Source organism: Engraulis encrasicolus, chromosome 6 (genome assembly GCF_034702125.1).
Source record: "Engraulis encrasicolus isolate BLACKSEA-1 chromosome 6, IST_EnEncr_1.0, whole genome shotgun sequence".
In the NCBI taxonomy this organism is placed as follows: domain Eukaryota; kingdom Metazoa; phylum Chordata; class Actinopteri; order Clupeiformes; family Engraulidae; genus Engraulis; species Engraulis encrasicolus.
In genome coordinates, this window is record NC_085862.1 from 9,888,784 (window position 1) to 9,911,500 (window position 22,717).

The 22,717-nt window shown below is 41.7% G+C and overlaps 1 protein-coding gene across 3 annotated transcripts; it reads left to right on the top strand.

Moving 5' to 3' along the window:
* The first annotated feature begins 7,507 nt into the window (after window positions 1-7,507).
* elavl1b (ELAV like RNA binding protein 1b) lies at window positions 7,508-15,117 on the top strand. 3 transcript variants are annotated; one of them, XM_063200557.1, is made up of 8 exons: window positions 7,508-7,629; window positions 8,880-8,939; window positions 9,058-9,105; window positions 10,078-10,273; window positions 11,901-12,004; window positions 12,929-13,082; window positions 13,748-13,973; window positions 14,643-15,117. In XM_063200557.1, the coding sequence occupies exons 2-8, from the start codon at window positions 8,904-8,906 to the stop codon at window positions 14,968-14,970; spliced, it is 1,092 nt and encodes a 363-aa protein (XP_063056627.1). In that variant the 5' UTR covers window positions 7,508-7,629; window positions 8,880-8,903; the 3' UTR covers window positions 14,971-15,117. The 3 variants fall into 3 exon arrangements, with proteins under 3 accessions (XP_063056627.1, XP_063056626.1, XP_063056628.1); XM_063200556.1 differs by having other exon boundaries at window positions 7,509-7,629; window positions 10,060-10,273; XM_063200558.1 differs by lacking the exons at window positions 7,508-7,629; window positions 8,880-8,939; window positions 9,058-9,105; window positions 11,901-12,004 and having other exon boundaries at window positions 10,183-10,273.
* The last annotated feature ends 7,600 nt before the right edge of the window (window positions 15,118-22,717 follow it).

Below are 22,717 nucleotides of genomic sequence, written 5' to 3' on the forward strand. Positions count from 1 at the left end.
CCCTTGAATAGACGATCCCCCACCCCTGGTGTACATAAACAGCTGGTCCGCTGAATTGGCTGGAGCAAATGGGCAATGTCAGTGGTGTAGTCTACTTTTTATGGTGGGTATACTGTATATATTTGAGCTATTCAAAACAATGGATCAATCAATTTCAAGTGGGTATACTGAAATCCCTGAAATTTAGAAGTGGGTATACTCCGTATACCTGCGTTCTAGACCACTGGGCAATGTTTTGTGGCAGAGATTTCAGTTTGTGAACCCGTGATGTTCACCCCATGCAAATGGGCCGTTGGTTGAAACATCAGTGTGCTTTGTATAAGAGCCCAACTCAGAGGTGTCAGTCACAACTCCCCACTTCACACATTTTTAGACCATTATCTCCTTAAATGACCACACCCAAAAGGGCTAGTTGTTGGATTGCTCACTGCACTGTCACCGCACTGAATTAGATTATACTTGGGTTTGTTTATTTTGGTTCTAGACTCATGCCCTTTAAGTTTCTCCCTTTCAATGTTTTGATTTAGGGAAATTACTTTTGTGTGCTTGGTTTAAAAATCCAATCCAAATCCAATCTTTGCCCAAAAAAAAGAAGAGGGAATGATATCGTGATGGATAGAAAGAATATACCATATCTGTTTGGCTTGTAATTACTGGTACAGTAAGTCATATTTGTGTACAGACATCAAATATTTTACAAATACCAAACATTACTTGGTGATATTATAATTATACCCAATAGATGTTACTGTAGGTGAAGTTTGTGTTTGCTTTAAAGCTATAGAGTTTTTAATGAATAAACCCTAATTTAAATCCTGAAATCTGGTTCTGGTCTTATTGTTTCTCAGTCCAAGGGTAGTTTTGGGTAGGGTGCGCACATCCAAAAACAAGTGTTGCAAGTGCCAGACAAAACCAGAACGAGTTTTAAAGTGGTGGTGTATTTTTTTTCCTTCATTCTTTATTTCCTAACAATGTTTCTGCTGCTGCACTCCACTCATTTGTCTGCAGTAAAAGTTGAGAATTTAGGGATCCAATGTGGGGATGCAAATGCACCACTGCATCCTCCTTTCCGGCACTTATGCCTCAGTGGAACGGTCTCCCAGAGGCAGCAAGACTAGGCACGTCTCTTTCAGCCTTCAAGAAGAAAGTAGGCTAAACACTCTCCTCTCTCTTGACTGTCTACACTAGTGTTTCTCAACGGGGGCAGCACAGACCCCCAGGGGGCGTTGAGGAGCTCTAAGGGGGCGTTGAGAAGTATGTAGCTGAGATGGGGCAGTGCTTAGTTGCCATTGGGGGGCATTCGTCTATTTATTTTTCTAATACCAAGGGGGGGCGTTGGCAGGTTATGATGAGGTCAAGAGGGCGTTGGGAGGCTTGTGAAGAGGCTAAGGGGGCGCTTGTTCAAAAAAGATTGAGAACCACTGGTCTACACTAATGCTTAAAGTGGAAATGAAGCAGTGACCTAATATAGGGGTCTATAACACCAGTAAGATAAGCCAGCAAATATATATATTTTTTTGAAGTCTGAAATTTAAGCCGTTAATAAAAAAATAAAGCACAAACACGTAACGTTTCTGCAGCGGGTGACGTCACGCGAATGGTAGTCTCCTATTCTAATGCTGTTATGATAGTAGTGAATTAAACATTTGGGACTTGCGTGGCTGATTATGAGCTTATTTGCTTAACCCAAATGAAGCAAGAATACGTGTTTGGGTGGGACAGAACAAATATGAGGCATGAAGGCAGACAAGACATCCCATCACATGAACCACAGGTAAACAAGCAGCTTTTTTTTTGCTAAGGTGACAAGTCGCTAACACATTTTGGTATGAGCCAACATGATCACTATTCATAATCGTGCGATGTCGTGCAATGTTGCAGTTCCCTACCTTCATCTTCCGATGAAGAGACTGTCCTTCCTATTTCTTCTCCTGATATCCCTCTCAATAATGGACTAAGCCCTGAAGTCATGAATGCTACATGTCCATTGGAGTCTACCCCTGACGTTGTTCGCTTGGACAATCCATGTGTTTTTAAGGACAGAAAAGGCATTGGGTTAATCCACCTCAATATCAGAAGTATATTGCAACGAGATAAAATGGACCACCTAAATATTTTAATTGCTCAAACTAACACTGATATCTTGGTTTTATCAGAAACTTGGCTGAAGAGTGAAATTGATGACTCTGAAGTCAACCTTTCAGGCTACAATTTATTTAGAATTGACAGGGTTGGGAGGGGTGGGGGTGTGGCTATTTACGTGAAGTCACATTTTTCTGTCACATTTCTGTATTCCTTAAGTGAACCTAAATCCTTTGAATTTATTGCACTCAAGGTTCATTATGGCACCAATAACAACTCCTTCATAATAGTTGGGATCTATAGACCCCCGTCAGCTGATTCTAAATCCATAGATCAGCTGGCAGAATTGATATCTAGATTCACTGACTCAGAAGTTCTAGTTCTTGGGGATTTTAATATTGACTGGCTAACTGATGCCTCCAAACATCTTAGAGATGTTTTTTCGAGTCTATTTTTGGATCAACTTATTAATGATCCAACAAGACCAAACTCTAAGAACCTTAGCAAATCATCTCTTATTGATCTACTTTTTACAAATAAGATGAACAAAATTAGCGCAAGTGGTGTTTTTGATTTAGGGGTCAGCGACCACTGTCCCATTGCCTGTATTAGGCACAGCACTCTAACCAAAGCACTGCCTCACATTTTGGTTAAAAGAACTATGAAACATTTTAATGAGCAAGCTTTTTTAAATGATCTCTATGAAAGTGACATTCATCTAACAACTGAAATTCCTGATGCTGACTTGGCTCTACAGTTTTTTCTCAAACTCATTTATTTGCATTGTTGACAAACATGCACCTTTTAAAAAGATAAGAGTAAAAAGTAGAACAAACCCATGGTTCACCCCTGAACTCTCCTCTCTTTTTCAGTCAAGAAATAAGGCTTGGTCATTAGCAAGGAGGAGCAAGGATGCCTCCGACTGGGCAAGTTTCAGGAAAATCAGGAACAGATGTACATTATCTGTAAGAAAGGCTAAATCTGACTATTACTTTAACCTTGTCTCTAGTTCGTACTCAGATCCTGCAAAATTCTGGAAGGCTGTAAATTACAAAAACAATAAATCTGTTACACCTATGCCTTCTTCAATTAAGTTTGATGATTGTCTACTACAAGACAAATCAGACATTTGCAGTGCTCTTAACAAACATTTTTCTTTAGCCAGTCAAAGTTTTGACAATAGCAATAATCATTCCTTTATACCTAGGGCTGGACATGATATGCGTATCAGAGACAATGTCAGAGACGATGATCTGGAATTCAGGCTTCATCCTGTGTCTAAGCATACAGTGCTATCTGCTTTATTAGCAATTGATAGTCGCAAATCCACTGGAGAAGACCAGCTAGATCCCCTTTTTCTTCGCACTGCGGCATATATAATAGCAGAGCCATTATTGCACATTTTCAATTTTTCTATTTCCACTGGAGTTGTCCCTACACTATGGAAATTTGCACACATTACCCCGTTGCACAAGGGGGGTGATAAGACTGACCCTAACAACTATCGACCAATATCCAAGCTACCGTGTCTCTCAAAAATACTAGAGAAGTTGGTAAATGATCAGCTCAAAGAATTTCTAAATACCAATAATATTTTGAGCCCTCTCCAATCAGGCTTTAGGCCTAAACATAGTACAGTTACTGCTGCTACTAAAGTAATGGATGATATTATCACTTCTCTTGACAAGAAAAAACATTGTGCTGCCATCTTTGTGGACTTATCCAAAGCATTTGACACCGTGGACCATTCTCTGCTTCTACAAATTCTGCCTGGTATTGGTTTTAATGCAAGTGCCTGTAAATGGTTCCAGAGCTACCTTTCAAACAGACACCATACTGTAAAATTGGGTAATACTCAATCTGACCCCCTGCTAATAACCAAGGGGGTCCCACAAGGTTCAGTATTAGGTCCGGTACTCTTCACCATGTACATAAATAGCATACTTTCTCTCCTTTCCAACTGCTCTATTCATCTATATGCAGATGATACAATTTTGTATTGTGTTGCAGATTCTGTACAGCTAGCCTTGGAGAAATTGCAGCAGTCTTTTAATATCCTACAAAATGCCTTCATTAGTCTTAAGCTTCTACTTAATGTAAGCAAGACTAAATGTATGGTCTTTACTCGATCTAAGCATGGCATGAAAAATGATTTTAATATATCTACTTTAGATGGGTCTGTTATTGAGAGAGTATCACATTATAAGTACCTGGGAATCTGGCTAGATGACAAGTTCACATTCAAGAAACATACTGACTGTCTTGTCACTACGCTCAGACAAAAGCTATCTTTCCTGCACAGAAATAAATATCACTTTCCTGTTTTCTGCAGAAAAAAGTTAATTGAAGCTACTTTTCTGTCTTCCCTTGACTATGGTGATATTATTTACAGACATGCACCACTCTCTAATCTGAAGGCACTTGACACTGTCTATCATTCAGCTCTTCGTTTTATTACTGGGGATCCATATAGTACACATCATTGCCTGTTATATGATAAAGTTGGGTGGGCTCCACTTTCTCACAGAAGGGACATGCATTATTTTATTTTTATTTATAAGGCCCTCACTGGCAAACTCCCATTTTATATTTCATCTCTTTTAGTTTGGCACTCCAACCCATACCAAACCCGCAGCAGCAATTTTTTACTGGAGGTCCCTTATGCCCGCACTGAACTGGGTAAAACAGCTTTTAGTGTCTGTGGACCTTCAGTTTGGAATAACTTACAACAAAGGATGGGTCTTCAAGCCTTTGTGCCATTAAAACATTTTAAAGTTACACTGGGAAGTTTTTTATCACATACTTGCACTTGTTTTAACTCATAAGTTTTAATTCATAGTTTGTCTTAATTCTTACCTCTTATATGATTTATGGTGTATTGTGTATGTTCGTTGTTTATATATGATTTTATATGTGCAATTGTTTGTTTTACTCGACATCATTGTAAATGAGGGCTGGGCCCTCAATGATTCTTCGAGTTTAAATAAATGAAATGATTTCGCCAACATTTTCCAAGCACCTGAATTAGGCTACTTTGACATCTCCGTGCCCACGTTTATCGGTGTTATCCAGTCAACAATAATCCAAGGCAACAACGCTATTCCAGCCAGTTTGAGGATGCATCCGCGACTTCAATAACATAATAATTTACTACAATAGATGCAGCTACTTTAAGCATGCCATAACTTAATGTAGGCCATGATAGTTTAACGTGTCATTTCCCGTGGCATCAACTTCAAATCCCCAAAGCTCCTCCAACTCCGAGAGCGAGACGAGAGAGGGGATGGGATAGCCACACACACAGGCTGCGTCCCTTCCCTTCACAAAGCTTTCCAAACTTCCGCCAATTTTGCAAGTTATTTTCTATTACTGAATTGAACCACATAGCCAACTTAAAGACATGGGCTTTCAGATTAGCGTCCAACAATGCAGGAAAAAGACGTTATTGGTGACGGTCTGTCACTACAAACCTATGAGATCGAGCAGCCCCAGTCCTGACTCCTGTCCTATGGTGGATGCAATGGGTGGATGGCTGCAGCTATCCCACCATGCTCGTAGCAAAGGCTTTTTGACACAAAGTGATAATGACACTTGGCATTTCTCTTTCATCTGATAGTAGGTATATAACATAGAAAACCCAGGGACAATGTAAAATGAACCCCTCGTCCTTCTTCAATTTTACTGCCACGATTAGAGTCAGTTAGCGCTGTAGTTAGCACACGCTAACGTTAAGTGAATGGAAGGCTACATTAGCCACCAAGTTCTACCATTCGCGTTACGTAGGCGGCGAACATGGCTGCGCCCTTGTGGCGAAACTCGGTAATAACATGTCATTTTTCAGCAAAACTACTTAAAAGTGCAGTTCAATGAACATCCATTCGTTTATGAAAATAAATAAGCCGCCAAAAAATGATAATAGTTGTCAGTGCTTCATTTCCACTTTAAGCTGCCCTTGTCCCAGCCCATTCTAGCCTGGTTCTCACCGACGGTCCGTGTGTGCACACAAACTACGAGGGGGCTCCAGAGCTACACACACACAGCGTCGGTGAAAACCAGGCTATGTGTATTCTACTTTACTTAAAAGCATCTGCAAGTGTTGTTCTTATATTTCCTGTGCACTTTGTATCTGCTAGTGATGATGATATGTCCTTGATTAGGTTAAGTGTCTGCCAAATGCAATGTAATATTAAGAGATTTTGGTCATGTTTATAATAGTGTGTATTAGTGTTGCACCGATACCATTTTTTGGCCCCGATACCGATACCCGATACCTGGCCATGCCGTCTCGGCCGATACCGATACCATACCGATACTGATACCACTCTGTTTGTATATATATACGTATATATATGAAGAGCTGCATACTACTTGGACGTAAAATGATTGCTATCATGACTTTGTCAGCCTGCTGCCTACCAGGAAACCGACTAATACTATACAAAGTGAATCCAGTAGAACTTTTTCTACTTTAGATACCTCTGATATAAAAAATAACTAAGTTCAAGGCTGCGTTCAAGTGTCATACAAATATTGGTAAATGGTATCGTGTCCTGTATGTTGGTAGGCCTAGGCTACTTGCCGATACCGATACCACCATTTTAGTGCAGTATCTGGGCCTCGGCCCATAGGGTACTGGTGCAACACTAGTGTGTATATCAGGGGTCCCCAACCTTTCTAGGCCTGAGGGCTACCAAGGGCTACCCGAGGGCTACTTTTGTTCAAAATCCTCTACTGATGTCTTGGCATCATTCTCAAATCATTATGCCTATTGAATGATAATTTGTTTATAGTTTGTAAAGAATAAATAATCTCACATTTAAATCAAGAAAAGCATTAACTGTGACTAAAATCTGGTAGTCGTCACTGTTTATTACCATCCTTGGTGGGCATCTCAGAAGCTCCTAGAGGGCTACCTGGCGCCCGCGGGCACAACGTTGGTGACACCTGGTGTATATCCTCATATCATGGCCACTGACAGCTTTGACCAGGGCCGGAACAAATTGAATATGATGATAGGGCCCTCCTCCAAATATGACATTGTTGTCATGAATAGCCTAGGCTAGACTACATGAGTGGAGTGGGATACTTTTGCATCATCATTTTTTTAGCATTTGAATAATTGTAATAGATGGTGGATGTAAAAGCCTACATACAGTAGCCTATGGCGTAGTGCAACAATGCAGCCTAAATAAAAAGGCACAGCTGCTTGTTTTCCCTGCAGAGGCTACCAGTGTTTAAATTATCCACAGCCGGGCGCAGAGTGCGCACTCACAGACTATAGTTTCTGAAAGGACATCACCTCATTGAATCCTTGAATAATAAAGCGCCAGGCGTTGAGCGTTTCATTCAAGTCGCTCATGCATTTGTGCGCGCTTTTGGAACCAGGGGCGGAGCAAAAAACAGTTCTACGCCAGTGCGCCATCTGGAAGCAAGATAGGTTGCTGTGGGTGACGCGCGCTAGGCAGGCACACAGTTAGGAATCATCCCAAGATCGAATCACCGTAGGTATTATCACCTTCAGGCGAAGGAAGGATTACGTTTTGTCGTGTAAGTATTGCGATTATGGAAAACATTAATTTAACCAAAAGTGTTTTAAAAAATGTACCTTTAGATGCAACCGTGATGTATGCTATAGGTTACCTTAGCTGGCCATAACACGAAAGCGTCGACGAATGGAGCCCATGTGGTGAGGCCCTGAACACAGCTAGCTATGCTAACATTTGGCCTTGCATGAAATGGTCGTTCTTTACTATTCGCTGTGAAAGGGTATATATCAAACACTTATTAACGTCTGCCATATATGGTGTGTAGTTTAATACCATAATTGATTATTTTTTATAATTACAGCTACCCGCAATCTGAAGTTGCTTCGCTCTAAAAACTGTTGTTTGCTCACGGTCGGACATGCTAATGCCGCTACGCTAGTTCTTGCTATGCCGCGATAGCTGTAGGTTGCGACCCGCATTGTGTATGTTGCTGTTTTTTCCATAAATGCTAGTTGTTTACTCTGTTGTCCTTTGTAAAACATACTAATACAGATGTGTGTCGATGGAAAACATCATATGTAATGTTCCAATGTAAAGTCACCATTCGGGGAAGATATGGTTTTGTAGCTAGTAGTTTAATTAGCTAATATTAGCTGTGAATATAATGGAAGGCCCCAGTGGCCTGTAGCCAGTTTCATCCTGCAGGCCGCAAATGGCAAATGTGTGCATGGAGGCAACCGACAAAGGGCATCCTTGACTAACCCTTGATTATACGCTGCATACTTTCGCCTAACACTGTTTTCACATCCAGATACCGCAACAGCAACAAAAAGAAATATCTATTGTGTCGCCTCATGTCAAGTACCAGTTGGCTCGAAATAGGCTAGTTTCTAGCTGCTTATCACAAAGCCTAGGCAACGGGGTTGTGCAGCATTTGTTGCCCAGAGGGTATGCAGAAGTGGTACACGGATATGTATTTGTAGTATTAGCCAGTTTAGTGGAACTTTGGGCCTTGGCGAGTGGTTTTAGCCATCTTTGCCAGTGTATGCCTAGTTATATTGTATGATAAATGAAGGGATTAGGATCCAGGTAGTTTTGACACGCATGGTTGTGTCGTCTGTTTGAGGTTGAAAGACCAGGTGGTCCATCTGAAATCTGTTGGCACTAGATGGACTTCACGGTGGCATCGGCGTGTACTTTACTAATGTTGATTGTCAGCGAAAAAAATGATCTTGATTGTCATATGGTGCATCATGGCAATAGCAAAAGCAACACATTTTCTGATGATCATTTCATGTTTCTTGTTGGCAGGTCTGAGTCATCAATCTTGTCATCATGGCTGTCAGAAGGGGCCACATCCGGTACCTCAAAGTAAGTGCCCAGAAATTACAAAGTTTATGACTTTGTTGATGTAATACTTTGGAGTGTCTCAATAGCCAGTGCCGTGGAAAGTGAACCCACTTTCGTGCTTGTCTTTCTCTTTTCGAAGGTGTGTGAAGTGCAAAGCTGTGGTGGTGCCGACAGAGACATCAAACCTGTAAGTTGATCAGTAACAGGATCTGAATATGGACCAAGGTGCTCCGACCTTCCCAGTAATATCAGTAGTAAAGCGTAAATGTTGACTAATGGCATTTCAGTCGGTGCACCTATCTGAATACTTGCACTTTTGAATGTCATACCATCATTGATAAAATGTGCAAGGCACCTATAACGAATACCCTGTACCTAAAACATCTAAAAAATAAATAAAATAAAAAGTCAGCCAAATGAAATGTTACGTAGCATCATGGTAATGTTGGCCTTGACTATCGGAGTGAATGTGAAATGTGTGTATGATGTGATGTGTATATTAATTTGCACGTTTTCTGCACAACTTCAAGGAACAGTCCACCTTTTTTTATTCACATATTTGCAGTGTTTCCAAATCATTTTCTTCTTTGTGTGTTCAGTACTTATATTTATTAGTATCAAACCACAAGTGATGCACAGAATTAAATATCCGTTTTACACTGGGGAATTTTACATTCATTTTACATTAATTTCAAAGTGGTTTATAAGTTGATGTTTATTGCTACGCAAAATATGGCTATACTGTTAAACTACCGGTGGGCAATGCAAACACACAGAGAAGAAATAAATTCAATGTGTTCTTGTACTTAACCAGGGCTTACTTGCATATGAGCTGTCCTGAAATCAGGTGGACTGTTCCTTTAACCCATTTTGTCCTAAGCCCTTTTTGGGAAAGGGTGCCCTCTGACTATTAAATCCTAAATATCTCAGCCTGCGAAGCACATACAAACATGAGATGAGTTGCATTTAAAAGCTAGGACCCTCAGTTTGCCTTAGAATGTGTTCATTCAGCTCTTACCCACATTTTTAATAAAACAGCTCAAATCTCAATCCTGAATGCAGCGTATATGTGTTTCCAGGACACAATGGGTTAATCAAAGTGGCTTGCATTGTGGGCTTTTTCTCCCCCCACTTCTGATAGGATTTCAATCTACCACAGGAGCCGTATGACAACGGCTATGAGGATCACATGGGAGACGACGCCAAAGACGCCAAGACCAACCTGATAGTGAACTACCTGCCACAGAACATGAGTCAGGACGAGCTGCGCTCGCTCTTCAGCAGCATTGGCGAGGTGGAGTCTGCCAAGCTCATTAGAGACAAAGTGGCAGGTAATCCTAATCAGAGAAACCAGAGTGAGTCAAAAGCCTTTTTATTTTTTATCTCCCCATTCCTCCCCCCTTCCTTCCCCTCCGTACCCTTAGTTTCTGTTCTGTTTCTCCTCCTCTTCTTCCTCCTTCTTGTGTGTGGGGTTGAGGTGAGGTGTAGGTGGGTTTAGAAACTGTCGTTTTTTTGGTTTGTTTTTGTCTTAGATGAAGACTTCGCCCCACCTCACCCTCCCAGCACCCTTTCTTTTCCCTTTACTCTTTTATGTGCCCACTCTTGTGTTTTTACCTCTTTTTCCTCCCGGATTAAAAAAAAAAAAAAAAAAAAAAGTGCTCTCTGTGAAGAGACCCTACTCATGTCTTCAAATATGATGTCACTTGTCCACCAATTTACTTCTCTCAACGAGGGGTATTTGTGCGTGCGTTTGTGTGTGTGTGTGCGTGAGGGAGAGAACCACAGTTTCGGGTGTATTCCTGTAAGTCATTGCTTTCTTCACTTGGTTGTGTCGACTTTATAAGAATGAAAGCCGGCCTTCTCTTCCTGGCTGATCCCATGATGAAGTCCCTTTTTTTATTTTTGTCATGATGTGGCATATTAAGCTTCATTCACCCCATCCCACCCCCCCTCCAAAATTCATCAAGTCACATTTTTATTTACATTTTGAAGCTTACACTGTCTTTATTTGCTTTAGAGTTGAGAAAAGCAAAAGCATCATACTTTATTGAATAATCCATTTCCCATTTATACCCCGCCACCATTTCATTTGAACATTTTTTCCTTTTTATATTGAATCGGTGCATATGCGAAAGTCGAAGCAAAGAGCTTTGTTTAATGTTTTTTTTCCTTACGTATTGTTGTTTATCCTGTACAAGGTGACGACCTACCTAAACATTTTCTTTACTCTTGCATGAAACAACTATTTATTGAAAGGGAATTGTTTTCTGTTTTTTTATTTGCATCTGGACGGAGCACTTGGGGACTGTGGCACTTGAGTTCTGTTCACACTGCTCTCTAACTCCCTCCCTCCCTCCCTCTCTGCTTTCTCCTCTGGGGGTGCATTTCTCGAAACCATATTGCTAACTGCGTTAGCGACTTTGTTGTTTGTAATGCAATTTCTCATGGACAGCCAACTACCCAAGTTGCTAACTGGCTTACAACTATGCTTTCGAGAAATGCACCCCTCTGTACCCTCGTGTTAGCCCAATGTTTTGTCACGCTGCCCAATGCTGTCATTGGAAATACTGTTCACTTGTTTATCTTGTCTTGACTTGGTGCCTTTTTGAAGTTTACTGCTGGTGTTTGTTTCTTTCAGTGGATTTTGCTGGTGCTTCTGTCTTCCACTGTTTTAAACTGGTTTATTTATTCACATGTCTTGTTTTATTCAGTTCTTGGAACTTGTTTAAACTATTTTTTTCCAAGTTTTGAAAGATTGATGACATTGTAAATTCTTTGCCATTTTATGCTATGTCAATAATGTATTTTTTTATTTTACAGCTCTACTTGTAATTTCTTTTTTTTACTCCAGATAATCCGTTTTGGGGAACAAACCAAAAAAATCTCCTGTCATATAACTTTGTTGTAACGGAAACGTCTGCAGAATGTGGACCCAAACGTTTGTTATTTTATTTTGTTGTTTTGCTTTTTTTTCTTCTCTAGGCCACAGTTTAGGGTACGGATTTGTTAACTTTGTAAACCCTAGTGATGCAGAAAGGGCCATCAGTACACTCAATGGCCTGAGACTTCAGTCTAAGACTATCAAGGTAACGTTCCCTCAGGTGTCTCCTGTTTCATCTGTACTCTTATTAGATCTCCTATAGTACCAAACCGCTGGCAGCCTGCCTGCCAGCCAGCTAGCTGCTGTCCAGTGATGTTTCTTTATTTATTTCATTCGTTTATTTGTTGGTTTATACGCAACAGTGTTGGTATTCAAACCTTCGACTGGTATTAAAGATGGACAGTGGTGAGGGTTTTTTTTTCTTCCTCGTTTGGAATTTTATTATTGATTTGACTTATTTTGAGTTATTTTATTGCTTTTAATTTTCTGTGACCTTTTTCAAAGATCATTTCCAATTGGCTCCACTTTATTTATTTTTTAATGGCAAGGTTTTCTTTTCGGTACAGAATTATACTGAAGTTTCTCCTTTGTTTTGTTTTTGGGTTACGACTCAACTGAGTTTTCTTTTCAAAGCGTATGAAAAGACCCTAGGGCCAAGAGAAGCCTCTATGCTTGAGTATGACATTGTGCCGAACCAAAGCCCTGCTTGTTAGCCAGGTTCAAATGCCTTTTTCCCTCCTTTTTTTTCATTAATAGGACTGTTAGTGGTCTCAGTTTACCCTTGTTTGTTGTTATGATTTCATTGGTTTCATTTTTTTTTTAGCCAATTAGACTGTTCTCTGTTTAAACGCTCTCTGAAATGTGAAGGTGGTTCTTTTGGGTCCTTTTATTATTTTCTCCTTATTTTGGTTTTGCATTTCTTGGTGATTCTAAGACCTGTTTTATGTAGTTTTCTTGATGTGTAACAATTTTTTGTTAACACAATCGTCCTGAGCTGTATTTTCTTGCATCTTTATAGCAAGTAAGGTTTTATTTATGTATTTATTTACTTACCGGTACTTACTTGGTTTGTTTGGGCAAGAGCCGTTTCAAGACGTTTTTGATCCTAAACTGCTGTGTCGCTCCTCAGGTGTCATATGCGCGTCCGAGCTCTGAGAGCATTAAGGATGCGAACCTGTACATCAGCGGGCTGCCCAAGAACATGACGCAGAAGGACGTGGAGGACATGTTCCTGCGCTTCGGACGCATCATCAACTCACGAGTCCTCGTGGACCAAGCAACAGGTATGTGGAGTTGTGGATCTGCATGTACAGTATGATTGTATACGATTACAGGCACATGCGAACTCCAATCTTGACACACACACACACACACACACACACACACACACACACACACACAGTTGTGTCATAGTTGTTCAGGTGTCAATTAGCTTACATAAATACACATAACGCCCATAATGGGGATGCATGTTCTGCGAACATGACATAACCTTTTGTCTTCACACACCTTACCAAGATTTAAGTGATCATAATGCAGTGCACTGAGCATGATGGATGGATCTCCCCGGGCGCCGCTCAGCAGGCAGCCCACTGCTACGGACTAGTGTGTGTACTTCAATGTAATTCACTAGTCCAAATGGGATAAAGTGCAGAGAAAGAATTTCCCCTAGGGGACCAAAAATTGACTCCAATCCAATCTCCAATTGGCTTCGTTTATCTAAAATACCAGTAAGAATACTACACACAAATAGATGACAAGTGTAAATATTTGACCAAATATGACACCAGTAGATGCCAAGAGTCCTACTTAAGAGCTCTACGTATTTAGCAGCATCATGGCTTCATCCACTTCAACATAACACAATGGCAGCACATATACTGTGTATTCTCGTGACCATATAGCCGGTGTTTCAAGTCCTGTTGAATTTCCCCCCCTTCATGCTCAGGTCTGTCTCGAGGCGTGGCGTTCATCCGCTTCGATAAGCGCATGGAGGCGGAAGAAGCCATCAAGCACTTAAACGGCAGCAAGCCGCCTGGCGCCCCTGAGCCAATCACCGTCAAGTTCGCCGCCAACCCCAACCAGGCCAGGAACTCCCAGCTGATCTCGCAACTCTACCACAACCAATCGCGTCGCTTCGGTGGACCCGTGCACCACCAGGCTCAGAGGTTCAGGTGTGTGTGCATTTGTGGTAGCCAGGCCGTGCCCTCCTAGTGATGCAACAGCTTCAGCATTGCTACCAGTCAGGTCAAGAGACATGCAAGTACTTTCTGAGTTCCCGCAAATACGGAAACTCCTCCCACTTTGTTGGGAAGCAAACAATCATTAGCAAACCATTTGGGAGCCCATTTGGGAAATGTTAATTGCTATGCCCTTGGTCAGACAGTCTCGAAGAGATGTGAAAGTCGATGATAATCAGGCTACATTTGTGGCTCTGCACGCATGCATTTTCCTCCATGCTGAATGGTGTACGTTTTTCCTAAACTGACGGTAAGGCGGCACTAGAAATGTTCTGTATTTTACATCAGCCATAGAAACGAAGGAATTCAAATAAGTGACAATTATGTAAGCTTCAACACTCCACTTTGAATGTATGTGTGTTAAACCGGCATGTTTTTTTAAGTACGGTAGACTGAGAGAAGTGTGCTCATACATGTGTTTACCGTTTGTAAACAATCCATTCCATGGCTCCCAGAGCGTTCAACCTGTGATTGTTCGAAACTGCTGTCGGTCAAAAAAAATGAGCTCACATGGTCCCCATGGCCCCTCACAGCACGAATGTTTGGAAACAGAAAAACCCATGATGTATTGAATTGCGTTTGCGTTTTGATTGGCTCCGCCAGGTTTTCTCCGATGAGCGTGGACCACATGGGGGGCGTGTCGAGCATGAACGTGGCGGGCGGCAACTCGACGTCGGGCTGGTGCATCTTCATCTACAACCTGGGCCAGGACGCGGACGAGGGCATCCTGTGGCAGATGTTCGGACCCTTCGGCGCCGTCACCAACGTCAAGGTCATCCGCGACTTCAACACCAACAAGTGCAAAGGCTTCGGGTTCGTTACCATGACGAATTACGAGGAGGCCGCCATGGCCATCGCCAGCCTCAACGGATATCGCCTAGGCGACAAAGTCTTGCAGGTGTCTTTCAAAACCAGCAAGAACCACAAATAAGACTGTTTGTTTGTTTATTTTGTTGTCGTTTTTTCTCTATACAGCGTTTGGAGGGGAAAGGAGGCACATTTGTAAAGCCTGATTGAAGTGTTTTTTGTTTTACTTTTTTTCTTTTTTAACTGTACAAATACACTTTCTACATCTTAACTGTGCATCTTTGTCTTAGAAAGTAGATGTAGGTATTTGTCTCATTGAATCTTGGGGTGAATGGCAGTGTTTGCTTGTATTTTTATTTTCCTTTTTGCTTTAAAGATTCCCAAGAATAGACCAAGGTTTTCCACCCCCCCACCCCCCGTCTTTTCCCTCTAGTCCGGGTGTGCAAGTCTTGGTGATGATTGCAGAATGTGCCATAAGTTTGGAAAAGGGAATCGGAAGGCTATCCTGCGTGGCCTTGGGCATGACCTACAGTCCGGCAGGAGGCCGCGTGTAAGTGTAATATAGCCGCGATTGTTAGGACGCCTTAGCTGGAGACGGCTGCTCTGCTACCACAGCCGTCTCCTGCATTTGGACACTCCGGGCAGGCATTTGGTAGTGTTCATCAGACGTAATATTTCTCCATCTCTCCATCTCCCTTGCTGGCTTTGCATGGAGAGGATTTAGTATTAAGACACTTTTTTGTTTGTTTTACAATTTTTAGTTTTCTTTTTTTAGTTTACTATTTGGTGGGGGCGTCAGTGATCAAATTGGAGACTTCCATGCAGTGGACCAAAGAGTAAAAAGAAGATTTAAAAAAAACGTTTTATTTCTGGTAAGTAGATTGGGCATTCAATGGCCCCAGCAAATCTAAAAACACTTTTCAGACTCACTTCATCTTCAGACACCAGATAAAATTTAGTTTCCAGAACTCCGGAAACTCTTATTTGGATTTCGCCCCCCGCCCCTCTTTTTGGGAGTCGCAATAAAGTACTTAGCGATGTCTTGCCACACTGGGCCCTCCTTCTCGAAAGCGTCCTTGCTATCTACTAGTTATTATCTTATTAGGTTGCCAATGGGAAATTGCATTGCAATCAAGTAAGTTGCTAACTTGGTTAGCAATGATGCTGTCGAGAAACGTACCCCTAGTTCAGTGGTGCAGTCTACGTAGAACGCAGGTGTACACAGTATACACTCCTCAAAATTTCAGGGATTTCAGTATACCCAGCTAAAATTGATTGGTCTGTTATTTAGAATAGCACAAATGTATAGTATACCCACCTAAAAAAAAATGATCAAAACACATACAGTATACCTACCACAAAAAAGTAGACTATATCACTGCCCTGGTTGCTGGGTACATGGAAAAGGCGCACCTTCAGTTCTATGATGATGACCCAATAATGGTGAAAGCGTGAATGTTGTCCAGCTGTGAAAACTTCTTTTTGTTCTTTCAAACGTATTGCTTTCCATCACAAATATTAAACCTTTTTGTTTCGATGAAACAATTTCTTCTGTATTGAGTTTTCTTTTTTTAATAGATATATATTTTTCTTTATTGCTTGTTCACACTGTGGACCTGGCGCTGCCTGGGGGGAGGTATTCCGGAAAGCAGGGGTGGTCTCCTTGAGGGTTCCTGCAGGGTCCAAAAAAGTCTTGAAGTCTTAAATTCTAAAACTTCAATTTTAGGACTTAAGTGTCACCCACATTTTCATCCCAGGTCTAAAGTTTTATTTACTCAAGTCCTAAATTACACAAGATCTGTCCATTCTGAGCAGTGTCTATAGAACATAAAAAATGTGCCTGTTGCATTATTGTGTCTGTCTATGGAGCCGTTTCCACGCAGCAGGATATTTTTTTTTAGCAGGGTAGTCTTCTCCTGTTTAGGTGTAAACGCAACATGTGGATAAAAAAAAATCCTCCATTGTAACAAATGTGTTTCAGCCCCCTAAATAGGATATTTTTAAATCCTGCTTTCTTATATCTGGATTTTAAATATCTGCTACGTGGAAACGGAAGGCCAAAACCAATGTAACCAGGAAAAAAAAAAATATCCACATAATATCCTGCTACGTGGAAACGGCTCCCATGTGCTGAGCCTCTTGTATGTGCAACTCATAAACAAGTGGTGACTGTTGTAATGGAAGAGGCCCATGGCTTTTGCAGGCTAAAACTGAGTCTCTTCTATTAGTGGCTTTACAAGTCACTCAGGACGATTAACTTAGCTGGGTCGGTAACTAAACCAAAGATTTTCAGTATGGTACACCAAGATCAGTTGTAGCATTGCCAGCAGGGCTCAGTAATTCAGTATTTCTCAACAGGGGTGCCGCGGAAACGTGGCTGATAAATAAAATTATGTAATATAATACATATTTGTCTAAATTGATCTGTTAATGCTAGTCAGTGGAATCTTTCATCTGCCATTTACACGCAATAAAGTAAATATAGGTCGCCCCAGTCAGCTGCAACTTCAAACGTAGGTCGTGTGACGTTTCCAAATGTGTTACTTTTCTAAGCTTGTGTGGTATCGGATGCGATGCCATATTACGGCTTGTTGGTTTGGGGTGCCTTGAAATTTGTCATGAATTGAAAGGGTGCCTCGTCTTAAAAAAGGTTGAGAAACAATGCTCTAATAACACTAGCCAAATGCTGGTCAAATATCAGTTTGGCTGGTAGAAAAGACTAACTTACTAGCCATTTTTTTTTACCCATGGCTAGTGAAATTAACATTTACTAGGCATTTTGGGCTGGTGATGAAAAAAGTTGATTTTGGGCCCTGGTCGCCAGTGTAGTGAAATGGGATCAACTTAAGTCTCAAATGGGTGTGACCTTCCCATAAAACTCATTCAGTCTCCTAAAGCAGTGTTTCTCAACCTTTTCTTTAGGCAAGGCACCCTTTCAATTCATGAAAAATTTCAAGGCACCCCAAACGAACAAGCAGTAACATGGCATCCGATACCACACAAGCTTAGAAAAGTAACACATTTGGAGACCTCTGACTCTGACGACCTACGTTCAGAGTTGCAGCTGACTGGGGCAACCTCTATTTACTTTATTGTGCGTAAATGAAAGATTCCACTGACAAGCATTAACTTATCAATTTAGACAAAGATGTATTAATTTACATAATTTATTTATCAGCCACTTTTCCGCGGCACCCCAGGGTGCCCCGGCACCCCTGTTGAGAAACACTGTCCTAAAGCAGTGTTTCCCAACCTTTTTTGTCTTGTCTTGAGAATTACCGGTAAGTGTTCCCTTGGCACTGCAGATGGCGGTAGCGCACAATGCATATTCATAGCAAGCTTGCAGTACACATCGGTCTATGACAGGGGTCTCCAACCTTTCTGGGTGTGAGGGCTACCAAGTTCAAAATCCTCTACTGATATCTTGGCATCATTCTCAAATCACACTATCATTGAATGATAATTTACTTATGAAGAGTAAATAACCTCATATTTAAATCAAGAAAAGATTAACTGTGACTAAAATCTTGTAGTCGTCACTGTTTACTAACATCCTTGATGGGCACCTCAGAAGCTACCTGGCGCCTGCGGGCACAACGTTGGTGACACCTGGTCTACGACCATATGTCCCTGTTTCTGAGGGTTTCCATTTCTTGTATTATATACTATACTGCATACTTGAAGTGATTTTCTTTTTGGTCATTGAAGTTTTGGAGAGGAGTATCTCCTCTTCTTGTTTTGATATCTAAACTTCATGTGCATGGTTTTAATCCTGGTGTAATGTAAGTACATTGATCTTATTTGCCTAACATTTTTAAAATGCCCTTCTGGGGTTTTTTGTTGTTGTAGTTTTGACAATATATCACACAGGTCAGATTTCTGCACTGGTGTACCAGGCTCAGGGGCCCAAGATTCAGGCCCTGAAACCCAAGCCTCTGTGCTGAATCATAATATCGCTTTAACCAAAGAGGCTTGGGACAAGAGGGCTTACTTACGTCATAACAGCGTAGTACGAAATGAGGGCGCAGGGAGTACGGAAATGTTATTCTTCTTCTACGGTCAGTATTGGAAGCATCAGGGAAGCATGCAATGACACTTCTGTGGAGGTCGGAGTGTGGAACAGGCCATAGGACAGCGTGAATGTTTGTCAGCTGTCCTTAATTACCCCCAGCAATTACTGCTGACCAACAGCTGCCGTTAATTTGGCCACAAATTATCCATCATGGTGTCGCCCCCACTGACCATGCGCAAGGGCGTACGGATATTGTATCCATTGCACCCACTGACCAATGACCATGCACAAGGGAGTTAATTTTCCATCCACTCGTGTCCTCAGGCAACGCCGCCGTACTACACCGTGGCCAATGCATTTCCCCCGAGAGATTGTTCTTCTGTTGAGTTTCTTTGTCTTTAACATGCATGCCTGGCCCTGCCGTGGCCTAACGGGTTAGGGCACTGGGTTGCTCGTTGCTTGATTTGCCGATCCCTCCCCGTCTCTCTCACCCACTCATTTCCTATCTCTCCTCCCCTGTCCTGTTATACATAATGGCAAAAAGAGCCCTGAAAACATTTTAAAAATCCTATTGGCTCCCTGAAGCTGCACAATATTGTAATTAGAGATGCACCGGATCCTGATTTTTAGGATCCAGCCAGATACCGGATCCACTGCTTAAGATCCTACCGGATCCGGGACCGGATACCGGATCCTACGAAAGGGTTGAAACACATAGCCTACTCGTACACGTGGGCCCTTTTTATCACCTTGGCTCAAACTATTTTGACTGAAAAGCCTCGGCTACCGGCTACCAGATCCTGGATCCTGGAACCGGATCCGGATCCTGTGAAAAACCCTATTATCCTGCCGGATCCGGAACCGGATCTTGGATCCGGTGCATCTCTAGTTGTATTGTGTCTTCAATATCGTAGTTTTTGTAATTCATCCCTATTATGAAGAAGGGGCCTTACTATAAAACGGCATTGTTGTAGGGCCCCCAGAACGACAGACTGAGCATTTATCCTTGGTATCAGTAATTTGCCCCTCAATTAGGGCATTTACCATATCCCAAGACACAGGTTGTGAAGAACCACATTTAACAGCCATTTTTTATTTGTTTTCTTGGAAGAGAATCCCCTGAACCCCCAACAGCAAATTGACCTCTCTTCCTAGTCCACTGGCATGGTTGGGGAGGGGGGGACTTTCTTGAGATGTGGAAAAAATGCACGACCACTTTAAAACTCATTCTGGCCCAGCGGTCCATTAAATGATAAAACATCCCCTGCCATAATGAGGCTAACAGTAGACTACTTTGATTTTTCTTTTTTTTTTCTTTTTTAATTTCAAAATTTCAATTCAATGGTTTTGTGCAGTCACTTCTGATTTGCTTCATGATGCTACGCAGTCTCCATTGCACTGACGCTAGTCTCCACACGGGGGAGCTCTCTCTCTCTCTAAACCAGGGGTGGGGAACCTTTGAGAGGATTCCAATATGCGGACTACTGCCTTCCCTTGCTCACTTGCCTCCTCAGAGTTGTATTTCAATATCTTGCAAAAGCTCAATTCTAGTCATTTGCGAACGGGATGGTGAATGAAGAATAATCCCACAAAAATTGTTGTGGCTAAGTTGGCAGCGGGGAAACTTAATTGTTTTCTCCACGTACAGTGCCCTCCATAATTATTGGCACCCCTGGTTGAGATGTGTTTTTTAGCTTCCAATTATTTTATTTTTTTTCTAAATAATATGGGACCTTAATGGAAAAAAAGAGAAAAATCCAACCTTCGATACAAGTGCATTTATTCAGTGGGGGAAAAATCCCACATAAAGAAATAATTATTTGACATCAAATAATGTGTGTCACAATTATTAGCACCCCTGGTGTTAATATTTTGTACAACCCCCTTTTGCCAGCAAAACAGCACCTAATCTTCTCCTATAATGTTTCACAAGATGGGAAAAGACAGAAAGAGGGATCTTTAGCCATTCCTCTTTGCAGAATCTCTCTAAATCATCCAGAGACATGGGTCCTCTCCTCTGTACTCTCCTCTTCAGCTCACCCCACAGGTTCTCAATGGGGTTGAGGTCAGGGGACTGAGATGGCCATGGGAGGAGCTTGATTTTGTGTCTGGTGAACCATTTCTGTGTAGATTTGGCCATATGTTTAGAGTCATTGTCTTGCTGAAAGACCCAGTGACGACCCATCTTCAGCTTTCGGGCAGAGGGCAACAGATTTTGATTTAAAATGTCCTGGTATTTCAAAGCATTCTTGATGCCATGCACCCTAACAAGGTCCCCAGGGCCTTTGGAAGCGAAACAGCCCCACAGCATCATTGACCCACCCCCATACTTCACAGTGGGTATGAGGTGCTTTTCAGCATGCGCATCTTTCGTGGCACGCCAGACCCACTTAGAGTGTTTGTTGCCAAAAAGCTCAATCTTGGTCTCATCTGACCAAAGCACACAGTCCCAGTTGAAGCCCCAATACCGCTTGGCGAACTCCAGACGTTTGCGTTTATGATTGTGAGTGAGGAAAGGTTTTCTCCGTGCATGCCTCCCAAACAGCTTGTTGGCCTGTAGACAGCGTCTGATGGTTGATTTGGAGACTTTGTGACCCCAGGATGCTACCATTTGTTGTAATTCTGTAACAGTGAGCTTTGGAGATCTTTTGATTTCTCTTACCATCCTCCTCACTGTGCGTGATGGCAAAATAAACTTGGGTCCTCGTCCAGGCTTGTTTACCACTGTTCCAGTTGTTTTGAACTTGTTAATTATTCCTCTCACAGTGGATATGGGCAGCTGCAGTTGAGTGGCAATCTTCTTGTAACCTCTGCCTGACCTGTGAAGGTCGACGCACATCTGCCTCACTTGTATGCAATGTTCATTTGTCTTTCCCATGTTTAAGAGTGGATAAGAGAAATGGCCTTGGTGTCACGTCATATTTATACCCCAGGGAAACAGGAAGTGATGAATTACTAATTAAATGTTCCTACATACTCTGGTAAACTTTGTAAACTACTGTAGAAATGACAGAAATGCTTCAATTATATTTATTTCCTGGGAATTGTTAAGGCTGCCAATAATTGTGGAACAGGTGATTTAATGAAAAATAATTATTTTTCAGTCAGGGATTTTTTTTATTTTCTTACAATTCATTTGAGTTGAAGGCTACATTTTCCTACAATTTTCAGTGTGACAGTATTCTTCTGCAATAAACACTGAATTTATTTTAAGGCTTTTAACACATCTCAACCAGGGGTGCCGATAATTATGGAGGGCACTGTATGTGAGGCCACCAGCATAGGCCGAGGATGGAGTCCGCGTATTGGAATCCACCCTTTGTCTTGAGGGCCATTTACGGCCCTTGAGGCCATCGTATGCGGCCTCCCGACATAATTTTAATGTTATGCAGATTCACATAAAATATGACATGTTTTGTAAATAAATGTCAGAAATTGCATTTGCAATACAACTAAGTTTTATATTTTCAGGGGACCTAGTGATGGTGGGGTCTGTTGTAAAGGGGGTCGTCTTCAATATAGACCTACAGCGCATGGGGAAATCCTGGTTTGTGTTCATAGTACGGCCCTTGGAGGACTTAGTAAAATTTGAAGTGGCCCCTCAAATGAAAAAGGTTTCCCACCCCTGCTGTAAACAATCCTGCTCTAAACCTAGTCAGTGAACCCAGCCACTGTTGTGGTTTCGACTAGCCCTTTGTAAGGTGTTCAGGGCCTATAGAAAAATCACACACAAAAAACAAAACAAATGATAGCCCCTGTTCACTCACTTTCTTTCACCTTTTCCCCAGATTTATGTTCCTGAAGATAAGCCAAGGCCAGGGAATCTCAATGTGAAAAAATAATAATACAAACTATTCAT

Excerpts from the sequence above, each read along its gene's own strand:
- elavl1b (XM_063200556.1), top strand. The coding sequence starts at position 8,904 with ATGGCTGTCAGAAGGGGCCACATCCGGTACCTCAAA. Across the intron at positions 9,106-10,059 it reads CCGACAGAGACATCAAACCT|GATTTCAATCTACCACAGGA; the intron begins GTAAGTTGATCA and ends CACTTCTGATAG. Across the intron at positions 12,005-12,928 it reads TTCAGTCTAAGACTATCAAG|GTGTCATATGCGCGTCCGAG; the intron begins GTAACGTTCCCT and ends GTCGCTCCTCAG.